The sequence below is a fragment of the Mugil cephalus genome, chromosome 9 (genome assembly GCF_022458985.1).
Source record: "Mugil cephalus isolate CIBA_MC_2020 chromosome 9, CIBA_Mcephalus_1.1, whole genome shotgun sequence".
Taxonomy (NCBI): domain Eukaryota; kingdom Metazoa; phylum Chordata; class Actinopteri; order Mugiliformes; family Mugilidae; genus Mugil; species Mugil cephalus.
In genome coordinates this window covers 9,720,722-9,733,857 of record NC_061778.1, presented here as the reverse complement: position 1 = coordinate 9,733,857, position 13,136 = coordinate 9,720,722, and the positions used below count along the sequence as shown (strand labels likewise).

The 13,136-nt window shown below is 41.3% G+C and overlaps 1 protein-coding gene and 1 non-coding gene across 4 annotated transcripts in view; both read left to right on the top strand.

Annotated features, from left to right (window-relative positions):
* igsf9ba (immunoglobulin superfamily, member 9Ba) overlaps positions 1-13,136 on the top strand; it is a 74,308-nt gene that overhangs the window by 19,686 nt on the left and 41,486 nt on the right. For all 3 annotated transcript variants that reach the window (XR_007113394.1, XM_047594503.1, XM_047594504.1), the window contains exon 3: positions 7,912-8,058. Coding sequence is in view for 2 of the 3 variants with exons in the window: in XM_047594503.1 (XP_047450459.1) it covers positions 7,912-8,058 (147 nt within the window). In the remaining variant the exon portion in view is untranslated. The remainder of the gene's footprint in view (positions 1-7,911; positions 8,059-13,136) is intronic.
* Positions 4,075-4,148, top strand: trnaf-gaa. The gene has a single exon. It is a non-coding gene; the product is annotated as a tRNA-Phe (tRNA).

The following is a 13,136-nucleotide window of genomic DNA, read 5'->3' as shown; positions in this document are numbered from 1 at the left end:
CCTCGAGTACTTTGCACGTGCCTACGTCATCAACTAGCGCCCATTTCTAAATGCATTTCGGGCCAATCAGAGCCGTTGTGGTCAGGGAGTGATCCTAAGCTCTAGGGGTCCACAGGCGATAAGAGAGATGTTGCTTCATTGCAATAGTTCCATTAACAAGTGCACGAACCAAACTAACTAAACATTAGAGGCAGGCCTTGTCAGTGCAATGTCACGTACTTCTTAAGGAGGTTGCAATACAGACCAAAATACCAAAATATACTAAAAGGTAGCCATCTGTGTGACTTTTTTCATGGGGCCTCAAACAATTGTTTGGTGTTGCTGTCCTCACGATGTTCCCGAGGTTCCAGTTTGCATCACTTGTGGTTGCATGTCTGAGGGAACTATAGCATACCTACAACATATTTCCATCGTACAACCTTAAGTCTGGCTAACTAACACATTATGCTTTTTATTTTTTTTATCCATACAAAAACTGATAAAAGCACTGTATGATGACGCTCTGCAAGACACAATCCCAAATGAAACCACGTCTCTCTGACATGTTGGTGTTTTAGCTGAATAAACCAAAAGTATATATCGTGGTAATTAGTGAGCTTCAGAGGTAGGTGGACATTGTGACGAGTCGTGCTAAATGTGACTCATGAGTTTTGGGTGTTTGTGCTGTCCTCTCCTGTAATTCTGTAAAAGAGAATTTTTCAAACAGTTCCTTTAAAAACAGAAAAGAGAACAGATCCTCTAATTTAGTTTAAGTTGTTTCAGTGAACCAATCAGTCCATTTAACCTCTGTATTTCTCTATGAGATGGAGTATGCAGGGTAACTCTGCCCCCGTGAGTCCATCAAACTGATCGCTGTAGTAATGATAGATTATGAAAGAGACATTACAGAGTTTCACTGCACAACTGTAATCCTGCTGTAAACATTTCCATGATTATACGGGATATAGATTTCCCTACACTGCTGCAGACCTAATTATGAGCTTCTGGCCGACAGCAGAACCATATCTGACAACCAGTTTTAAATAGATTGCCATGCAAATGCGCTGTGTACGTCTCAATCCTATTTCATTGAGAAGATTGACCTGCAATTTCAGCGTGATCCTGTGTGTTTACCCGTCCAAATGGTGCTTCAGCTGTTTGGGCTTTAAGTTATAAGGCGGAGTATGGTACGCTGAAGTCTCTATGTAGTGAAGAGAACAACTCGGCTGCCTTAGCAAACTGTTCTGGCTCTTGAACTGCTTTCTCTTTCTCTTAGAACATGGCGTTCGTGGCTGTGCAGGGGCATCTGCTGTGCCTCAGTGCATAGAGGGAAATAACCGCATCTCAGCAATTTACCACTGCATTGTACATACATGCCTCCGCACACACCCCAGTGACAATGCAGCACAGGGCACATGCAGCACGCAGTCGATGGAGTGTATTAAAAATCCTTATGTGTGGAGATAAAGTAATTTAATGGCAATAAAGCGTGGAAATATTTGCTACCATGAAGCAATAACCGACAAATTATTGGAGTTTAATTGAAAAATGGCTTGCTCAATTTATTAAACATTAACTGATGGTTTGCACCTAAAGGTAGAGGGAACACAGCATTCCACTGGGTGGACAAAATAATAGAAAAAATGTCAAGCACGGTGAAAACTGCAGCCTACACGTCTAGTAAGCCTAGTCAAATTTACTTTAATTTAGTCAAAGTTGATTCGGGGGACACTTTCTCATTCATGCGACCTGCAGATACGGAGCAGCATGAGCTACCTGCCGAAGGCCAGTTTTTGCTTTTATTTTTTTTTTGGTCTGCCAGTACGCGAGGGAAATATCGGGACTTGCCAGCTAATTATTAACCATGTCTGTCTGATGTTTGGTGCTGGGCTGGTAGCTCACACTGGTGTTCAGAGGTCTTTTTGATAAAAAAAAAAACAAAAAAAAAAACGCTCTGAATCCCCATCCACGGATAAAGCGTTTCACTGTGCCCATTGCCTCGTAGCTGACACTGGGTTGCTAGTGGACGTTGCACGTTCTGGTAGCCTAGGTAACCTTCTTGCATATTCCCACACCAAATCTCTCCAAGTTAAACGTGAAAAACATTAAAGAAGTGGCAAATGGGTTCACCTGGTGCTTCAAGTTGGGTGTCAGCCTGGTGAATTTGGACCTAAGTCATGGTTTGATGGGAGTTTGGGGAACCTGGGACCTGCAAACTTCACGTCACCAAAGCTTTTTATGCTAATAATCGATACAACTCTCTGAATATTCTTAGTTCATTGTCTCTCTCTATGTGTGCGCCACATATGAGCCACGTTCTCCATAACAAGAGCTTTAAACATAAATTTCTTCACTTCATCCAGGGTTTACAAACACCTCTCTTGGTCTGCAGCTTCCTTTAGTGTGAGTCCTTACAGCAGCCAGTTGGTTCTTCTGATGCTGCCTCAGTGTCTGTGACAAGATGGCGAGCCGTCAGAACGAGAACGAATCCCACCTCCTGACCTGGCGATACACTGTGAAATAAAGGCAAAGCCATTACTGACCCTCCTGGGGTGAGTGTCTTTAGTGTGGGCCTTTACCAGCGCTTTCATTTGTGTGAATTGTGTGGAAAACTGTGTGAATAATGTTGTATTCACCGAAATTCTTCCTTGAGGGCGTTTTCAAGTGGGGTCTTCTTTGCCAAGAAGCTCTAATGGCAGTGACTCACTGTCGGGGAAAGCCTTCTCTTTATTTTGTAGTGGATACAGTAGATGTTGCAGCTGCTGGAGCGTTTCATTGTTTACTTTAACCTCCTGACTAACAGCAGGGCGACGACAACACTCCACTGTGCTCGCTTGGACTCTACTAGCGGGCCCCTGCCATGTGGCATCAAGTCCACTGTTGAGGAATTACCAGTGAGCAGATGCAACATGAATATGGCCAGTCTCATTAAATAGATTAAAGTGTATTCTGGGGATTGCATGTGCATGGTGACAGTGTGATAATGACGCTGGACTGCAGTTTATGAGATCCTCGTTGGGGTGCTTAGTGGGTCCGTGCAGTCTCCGAGCTCATTTGGGCTATTCCCATGAATTGTTATCACTCAGTATGAATAAAATTGATGGATAGAGTGAATGCGTGATTAGTCCATCACACAGCTGCTACCACAACAGAGCAGATTATCCATGAATACTGTATATACAGTATCCACAAATCCCCGTATTTACATCCTGCAGATTGCGCTTTTTATTCCAGAAATCCATCCAGATTCAACGCGTCTGTGTCGCCGAACATTTCTATTGTTCAGTTTCCAGTCTTACTAATTGTTAAGAGACCCACAGTGTGTTAATTTTATATGATTCAAATCTAAGAGAAGACGCTTTCTCATTACAGCTGCGTATTTCCCCTGTTTAATCCACTGCAAAAGCGAGAGCCGCTACATATCTCCCCACTATCCCGGATCATTTTGTCAGTTTGTCCTGCGGCTATATGGAAATTATAACATTTAAAAACATCTATTTTTGTGCCCACTCTAGCGAAGACGCAATCAATAATTCAGACGTGCAGCTTGTGAAATTTTAGTGTCACATCCTCCCGCTTTGGGACAAGCTGCTGGATAACTAAATCATATCTCTCTTCCACCAGGTTTAGCCAGAACCTGTATGGATGTACTGTATATATGTAATGTTAGCAAAATATTACATTTAAAACAAAGCGCAAGATATTAAAGATTTTCTTTTTCTTTCTGTTAATGAAATTATCACATAGTTAGCGGTTAGCTTTGCATTACTGGTTGCAAATAGATTTTAGCAACTCCTTCTGTAGGTGCAAAGCCGCATTTGTGGCAGCTTGAGAAAAAGAAGATAAAGCGAACAAGAACAAAATGACATTGTATCTAAGTAAAATCCAACTGATTAAGTTATGTCAGCCGCCCACTCTGGAGCTAAGCGCTATTGTTTGGTTTCACATGTGAATAAATACAATTCCTAAACACAATAGAACACCAAATTATTATTTCATTATTGATTATTTTTGAAGTGTGAGTTGAGGACTAAGAATGTTAAATAACCCTCTTCTACTAGTGCATGAATAAAGTTATGTAGAATTCATGAAAAGGCCAAAATAGCTAAGTTTGGGAGAGCGTTAGACTGAAGATCTAAAGGTCCCTGGTTCAATCCCGGGTTTCGACAAACCTCCATGACTGTGGTGCTACTGTGGGACAATTAAGGGTTACAGTTTAATTGTATATTTACATTTTATTAAATTAAGATTCACACTACTCTGATATTTATTCTGCGTGCATTTTCTCAGCCATCATCCGGTACAAATTTACCTTTCATGTTAAGCTTGACACATTGCATTATTTGGTTCGTTGCATAAATACGAGTTAAAATGTAATCGTCAAGCTGACAGAATATTTTTGTCCTCTGCTCAGTTCTTGAAAGTAGAGAAAGAAAAAGAGAATATTGGCTGCATCCAATTTGAACTGCTGATAAAGGAGCTGTGCTGATCATTTGCAGGTCGCTGGTTCAGTTTGATGCCCTGATACCAAAACATTCAGGGAACATATTTAGAAGAACGCATCTTCATGTACAGTCGCTCTGATGTGCAAACTCCTTTATTCCTTTTCCCTCTGTTACATTATTTATATCAACATATTTGTTATAGCTTCTGAAAAAAGTGAAATACAAATACAGATCTGTGAGAGATTTATAGCATACTGCTTTATGCTAACAATCCCACAGTGTGTCCTACAGTCGAGACATCTGCTGACGACTCAATAATTACTGAGGGCGACATTTTAATTTTTTGCTTTAGTGCCCATACTATATTGTAATTATGCTGCTTCGAGTAACCTTTTGATTCTTAATTGGAGCTTACTGAGTTTAAAAGTGTTTTTTTTTTTTTTTTTTTTTGTACAGTGTCTGCCAGCGTTGTCACTCTGGATCATTAGTGTTTACTTTTCTAAGCTTTTCTCTCTGACAGTCTGGTGATGTGATCTGAACAAGGTGTTAGCTCCCCTGTTTTCACAGTAGACAGAACCGTGTGCGGCGTAAGTGGTGTATGCCCAGGAGGCCCGTCCTGACGTGGATACAGCGCTGTTAACTCTGTTTACAGCTGCACCCTCTCACTGCTTGACAAATGGGAGCTGAGGTTGATCCCTACCCTTCACGCCACCACCCACCCCACTCAGCACTTCAATGCCCGGGCAAAAATAGACCTGACTTTTTAAAGACAAGCTACCTTTTTACTGCAAGACTGCAGTCCTCACTCCTCTCGCTTCCTCTTTGCAGTATTGATTTTCTGCTAACAAAAAACTGTCAGTTTTCTACCCCAACTACGGCAGCAGTCCCAGGCTTGGATACCTATCTATTGCATTTAGGCTGCTGCTTGAGCAATTCAGTCCACCCTCAACGTCAATATATTTGCCTGACAGTCAGAGTGAAGGAACAGGAAACACTGCTTACAGTACATCTACACATCAAAGCTGGGAAAAATGCTCCATCTATGAACACTCGTCAGACACAGCAGAAGCGAATGTTTTAGTCTGTTGGGCTGTCGGAGGCAGCCATGTGAGCAGCGGGCTGGAGGCTTCAAGACAGACAGCTTAGCAGCTGAAGATTTCACCATGCCTGGGTTTCCTGAATGTCTCTCATCCCTTGTGATTTCCTCCTTTAAAAATTCCAATTTATCCTCGGCCTTGAAGAAAAAAGAGACGGGGATGGAGAAGTCTTACAGGAAAGATGAGTTCTGTGAAGTAGCTGAGGCTGGTCTCGTTCCACCGTGGCACCAAATACCTGATTTTGATTCAGCTTAAGGTGTGGCTCCTTCGCAGTTTCGTGCATAAATCCTTGAAGCCAGACGGGAGTTTGTTCATACTTAAACACTGAGACTTTTAATCAGTTAAAGGAATAATTTAACAGTTTCAGGAATTTATTTATTCTGTTTCCTGCAAAGAGGTGAGAAATCTGCCAGGAAGTTTTAGATTAACATTAATTTGTCTCTAAGACTCGAGGCAGAGAGCAGCTAGCGTGATTCTTTCAACATGTGTAGCAACATTTTGTTTTTGAAAAGCCATAGAAACAGTTCTGGACACATTATTGAACATGACTAACCACTAAACTATTTGCTTTTTGGATTTTATACAGATTAAACAAATAGGAGTCTAAAGCTAGGCTAATAAGGGCTAAGCCAATACTTCTGTTTTTGTATGGTTTAAAATAAAATATTGTGATATTTATTTAGTTTTAGGAGTGCTTTAACCTTTCAGGGTGCAAATAACCATATATGGTAACTTCAGCACACATATATATATATTCTCAGTGAGGTTTAGAGACATGTGGTTTTCATTCAGCCAATCGGAGAAGATCAAGGAAACGTTCTTGAGTCAAATCAGGGTTAAATATGGTCTTCAAGCTCCACCTCAACACTGCTTTATTAGGTACCATGAAGAAGTGTCTTAATATTGTCGAGTATGATAATATGTGTGTTGGCAAGTACCTGATCAGCACTTATGTTCTAATGGTCTAAATGCGTGTTTACATTGGTTTACCACTTAAGTGCATATATGTTAAATTCATTCATCTTGATTTTCTCCACACCAAATAAAAAAAAAGAAAAATTTCACATAAATAAAACAGTTTTCTGACGTCCTACGATAAGACTCGTAGGTTGAAATTTAGAATTTCCGTGTATTTCAATGAGTGACCTATAAAGGGTTAAATTAAATCAAGTTTAATGATATAGCATGTTATAAAACCAGTAACGAAGACAGACAATGTAAAAATATGTGCATATGCAAATGTTATTATCTTTAAAAAGAGCTGGCTAATATTAGCGCTACCGTCTAGATATTTCTATTTTAAAATTAAGCAAAAAAAGATTAAACAAACCACATACACTTGAGCTTTAAGTGGCCAAACTGAGACAGAGAGTTGTTTCTCCCTGTTTCTAGTTTTGTCTGAGCTAACATTATGCTAGCCATCCCATCAACTTATTCTGTGATAAAAACTGAAAGAGTTTTATGAAGGTTTTAAAGACCAGACCTGAGTTCCCCTGCCAAAGGCTTATGGGTTAGATGGAAGTTATTTTGTCCGTACATAAGGTGAGATGAGAAGAGTAGTTTTTTTCATTAGCCTTAGCTTGCAGAGCTACGGTAATGCTAATGGTTTTTAAACAAATGCTGGTTTCCTATACTTCCAGTTTTTGTTATGCTAACATTAATGTTTCCACCTTTTTAAGTGTTTCACTGAGCTATACTACTTGCAGAAAGGAAACAAATACACATATTCTCCAAAATATCAATGTCTGTCCACAATCGAAATAATTTTGCTAACAATCCTTTCTTCACGTGTTATCTGGACTTTGAATGTCGTTTATATCTGAGGCTGTGTGTGTTTCCTCCAGTGATCTTGGACACCAGGTTGACTGAAGGCTGTGTTGCCTGTAGGTGTCAATGTGCAATGTTAGGGATTGTGTGTCTCTGTAGGAAGTGAATAAGCAATTAAGAAAAATAAACCAAAGAATGAATGTCTTTGTTACGCCAACCACCAACCTTGGACTTTGTGCATCAAAATAGGATTGTGCTTTTGTTTAATTGGAGAACTAGCTGCGCAGAGCCTTTGACGCCCTTGCAGAGAAAGTGAAAATGGGAGAAGAAGAGATTCGTATTATGTTGCACTTAATATTGCATTATCTGGCCCAAACTTTAAAACGTTGTACCACTGTGACCTGTTAGGCTACTGTCAATGTAGGAGTATAACCCATGCAGAGCATTGGAATAAAACACTTAATCCATAAATGCTGTGATGGATCTCTGTAGAGATCAGCAAAGCTCCTGGGTGTTTAGATTACATATCTGCTGAACATCTGCATCTTAAAAGATAAATGTGCAGCACTAGAGAGGTTAATTATGCTGCTTTTTTTTTTTTTCTTATTCTTGTGTGTCTGCAGGTAGAGCCTCTCTGCATGGGAAGGCCTCCCTGCAGATCGACCCGGTGCGCTCCGAGGACCAGGGCTGGTACGAGTGCAGGGTCCTGATGCTGGAGCAACAGTACGACACCTTCCACAACGGCAGCTGGGTGCACCTCACAGTCAATGGTGAGTCATCGGGCCAATCAGCCCACTCTCTGACCGGGGGAAACATGTGTTTGTGGGTGTGAATGGAGGGGACAAACTACAGAACGTGCGTCACACACACTTAAGCTCCATATGTTATAATCTTGTACACAGCCTCCTTCCTTTTTTAAAGTTTTAAAGTGCAGGTCTAAATTTTAAGTAAATGTATAGATTCACTCCATTCAAGCTGAAAAATAATAAACATATGTTAATGTACTGCTGACATTTCACTTAGAGTTGTAGTTTTCTGTCTTTGTATTAATTTTCGGTCTTTTATTTTGGGTACGGTTGCAAATAATTGGAAGTTTGGTTTCATGTTTTTGAATTGTGTTGTATTCTCATCCCAGCTTTTCTTCTATTTTTTAACCTTGCTGAATATAGCTTCAGTTGCTTTTTCAATTGAACATTTTCTCACTGTTGCCTCTTATATATGAGGTCATATGAATGGCTCCCTGTTCACAACCTTGTAAACAGAAATTTGAAATTTTTGAGCTGCTTACTTACGTTTTCAAAAATTTAGTCTAAAGCTCTTTTAGGGACAAACATGCTGTAACCTATGCACGTAGGCAACGCAGATGTGAGCCATTTACACTTTGTGTTCTCGTCAGTCTGGCTCGCTCTGTAACCACTCCACCCAAACACTATGCGGCGCTGTGTCTATTTTGCCAGGCGGATTAATTTTTGTCTCTACTTCCTGCTTCACTTTCAACAATGGCGACAAAATTTCACCCAAGACGAGTCGTGCAAACGTTTGTATCCTCCTCAGTGAACCTTTCCTCGATGTGTTCCATCTTTATTCATTCAAGTCAGTCAGTCAGTTCAAATATTACGGAGATTGAGAAGCAGCTGGAAATAGTAAAGCGGAAACACGCTACTATGAATCAGACCAATCACAGCTCTTGCACTCTGACTGCATAGTTACATTGTAAATTGACGCAGATGTCTAGACTGCCTATTGCAGCATTTTCTTCATAATTTGATAATGTGTCTGAAAAGAAATGACAGATTTTCTCATTGATTCATTTTGCTCATGCTTTAGCTCGCTAATCTTCAGATCCGCCTTCTCACAACATGAAACAACTTCCTGTGTCATTACCAATAGCTCACAAGTTTCATTTGAAGGCAGCACAAACTACAAATTAAATATTTTTGCTTTTGGACAGTGAATGAGACAAGTTTATTTTAAGACATTTTTAAATATTTGAACTTAACCGAAGCTTACTTTGAGCTCATGTACTTTTTCCTTTCCTTTCCTTTACTGATATATTATTTTCAAAATAATTAAATGATAAAATAACTGGGACTGGCTCAATGATAAAAGAAGCAATAATACGTTAGAGCCCCAGGAACAACCTTTCAGTCACACTGGTTCTGCACCTCGGAGCTGATTCCCTGCTGCAGTTGTTTCTTGTTGATAAGTTTTTTTCAGGCCATTTGAATTAGTCTCTGTTTTAGATCACTCCTGCAGCTCCTTTTCAAAAGGCCCCAGGGTAAAAAAAAAAAAAAAAAAGGGGGACGAGAGGCTGGTTAGAGGAGGATTGATTGTGGCTAGTTTAAGGCGGTTCCGGCAGGGATCGTCTGCGATAGTCTGAGAGCTATCAAAGTGATGACCGGGCGGAAAAAAAATCTGCACCTTTGCATTTCCCAGGAATGCCCCAGTGGCTCAGAGACTTCTCTGTGAAGAGTGCGTCTTCATATTGTTGCACAGCTCCAGAGACAATGATGCTTTTGTGTTTTATGTTTTTAAGCCTTGTGTCCGTTTCATGTAATCCTTTTTTTTTTTTTTTTTCCAGCTGCTGAAACCTCAGCAGATCCATGTTGTATGTCGAATTTTGCAGCGTTATTGCATTCATCTGCAATTCTGAGCCGGGTTTTTTTTTTTTTTTGGTAACCGGTTGATTATAAGTGGTGAAATATTGAACCCAAAAGTAATGATTTTCTCGTGTTAAAGCTTCTCAGTTCTCTAACTTGAGGAAGCTGTAATCCTCCGCGTTGTTAGGGAGAGGCTTCAGGAGCAAAGTACTGTCAGGCTCGTTCGCATGTATATTTTTGGCCTGTGAACTCACGAGTGCCGTGTGAAGCGCGTGCATATTCGATGTGGTCATGCATATGTTTCCCGAAGGATGCAATTCTCCTGTTTGAATAATGATTACGATGCACCGTGTGTGGAAAAACTGTGGAAAGAACCATTTATAAAGTCCATTGCACTGCATAATCACTCCGAGAGAAAAAAATGCTGATCTGTATAAATGGTTATTATCAGTGCGGAACATAATGTTTTCTGTTGTGCGTCGGTGTGCTGATACACACTGCAAATTACTTTGTGCGCGGCGTATGTAACCTTTACAACAACGTCTCATTGAGCGTTTAAAGTTGAAGGGATCGCTCTCTGTTGCCGAGTGTCACCTGCACACGCTGGTGATGTTTGGAGTTGGCGAACATCTGTAGGCGTGTGTGTATGAATGTCTTGTTGTGTAGACATACTGCATCTCTGTAGCTGCCTCATCAATATTCACTCTTTAACGACTGCCTCCCTCCCTCCCTTCATCCCTCCCTCCATCCCTCTTCTACTGCTCTCCACTCCTGTCAGGCGTTTCAATAGAAGCTGAGCTCTTCGGGCTGCAGCACAACTAATAATATCCCTGGATGTCATGTATATTTAAGATTTTAAATTATGGCATTTTACATGACGTCGTGTCTGCATGTACTGTGTCTTACTATTGAGAGGCAGTGGTTGTGGCGAACACGTGCAAGCAGGTGGATGTTTTTAACATTTGGTTATGTAACTAACAGACTTCATGGTGGCGTCGTCCTCTAAATGGGAGTCTGTGAAGGCACCAGGTGCCATTTTCGTCTGGACACTAAGGACACTCATTTCCTTTGGCCGTTGGTATTTGCATAGACTCCTCCTTTGAGTTGCTGTTTGCCGGCTTTAACTTCCTGCCAAGCGGACAGGGAATTCATGCCCACTCAGTGGCAGGTGTCAGATGGCAAGGCCTTGTGCCCGAAAAAGACACTAAGACCACTCTCTCTCTCTCTGTTTCTCCCTGTCCTCCCACCTCATCCTCCCCCGTCTCCTCTCTCTTTCTCCGGGCCCCTTTTTTTTTGTCTCAGGCGTCAGCAATATCTTCGGAGATCAATAAATGTACTGTCACCCCTTTCTTCCACATGATTTTATGTGGCCCATCTGCGCTCAGACGTGAAAAATTAGATCCGGACACTGTGTCACTGGGTTAGTGATGGGCTGGCATTTAGCTCCCGTTTGGTCCACCCAGCTGGGGTCCAAATGTCAGCTCATTTGTCCGTCAGTCTCTATATATTCCCCTTGTGTGTCCGTCCTTGGCAGTTACTAATGAATCCGATACAGTGAACAATCATCTTCCAGACCACATGGGAGACGAACATGCAAATTTAAATAACAGGTGTATATTTTTTTCTATATCAATCCTCATATGTAATAAACCTGGATTTATTAGATGTGTTTGTACACTGCCTCTTTGCTTTCAAGTGTTGAAGTACACATTGAAATTTAAAGTAAATGTCTATATTCAGCTTATTCCAATCAATCAGATAGAACAGCAATATACACCGATCAGTCACAACATTACAACCACAGACAGGAAAAATGAATAACATTGACCATTTTGTGACAATCCAGTGTTCTGCTGAAAAAACTTTTGGATCTGACATTTGTGTGGATGTTATTTAGACATGTACCACTCACCTAAAACCAGATCAGGCACCCCCACCCCATAATATGGACACTCCCCAGAAGGATGCAGCTTGACACAAAAACACAAAAACTGTTTAGAAACAACTCAAAAATCATGAAAAACAGCACAAGGTGTTGACCTGGCCTCCAAATTCACTAGATAACAAACTGATCAAGTGTCTGTGGGATGCACTGGAACAAGCCTGATCCACAGAGGCCCCTCCCCTCAACCCATGGGACCCAAAGGCCCCCCACTAACAACATCCTGTTACCAGACACCACGGGACACCCTCAGAAGTCCCATGTCCATTTGCAACTGTACAGATAATACAGATCATAACACCGTAGACAGCGCTCACCAATACACACTTGTATATCTCTGACATCTAGCTGCTTTAACCAAGCTCCACTTCCTGCAAAAAGACAGTCACATGATTAACTTCGTGACTCTACTGCCGTCTTCATTGCATGAAAATTCTGAAGCTATTAAAATGGCCCATATGTGAATATTGTTGGTGCTGTGAAGTGGAACAGTGAAGTCAGTCTGAGAGCCAAAATGTGGTCTGCCATCTGGCTCGGGCGAATCATGGCATGAAGTTATGAGGTTATGATCATTTAATGTCACAGAATGATCTGGTTCCAACCTAAGAGAAAAGGTGGAGGTGGAACGTGGCAGCGAGGAAGTGACTCCCCTTGTTCTATTAATTACTAAACATAATAGTCAAGATTATATTAAGATTCTGTTGAGTTTGTGATATGATGTGAAATCGACGTCAAATGTATAGCCTCATTATCTAACAAAAAAGCAAGTGAAGGAATAAACGGATGCAAACGCACTCTGGAGTTAGCGAGCAAATCACAGAATGTGAGCCTTCAAAAGAGAACGGGCCGAACCCTGCGTCTCAACATCCAGGCCATCTGCTGATGTGCTGTGTGGTCTACAGGAAAGAACGAGCCGAGTGTGGGATCTCCAAGCGTCTTCTAATGTATATAATTGATGAAGAGCTCTGGTAAGTAGGGCGAGACTTAGACGCTGAGTTAACTTTTGTAGAGCAACTCCCAGGCTTCCAAGTCATGGTGACACTTTCTCCGTGACGAGCTGTACCTGACGGCGTGAAACAAATCCCATGTCGGCCGATGTACCTGCTGCCGTCGCCAACGCCGGCATGTGTGCCACCTATTTTCTGTCAGCTGAGGTTCAGTCTCTGGAGAAAACTTGAGTCGGCGTTAATAACAGCACCTCAAAGCTGTGCAAGAAGATTTCAGATCTAAAGTAAAGGTGTAAAATCTCATCACGTGGAAATGGTGCGTAGTACAAACTCACTAAGCCAGCGTCACTATCAGTGAA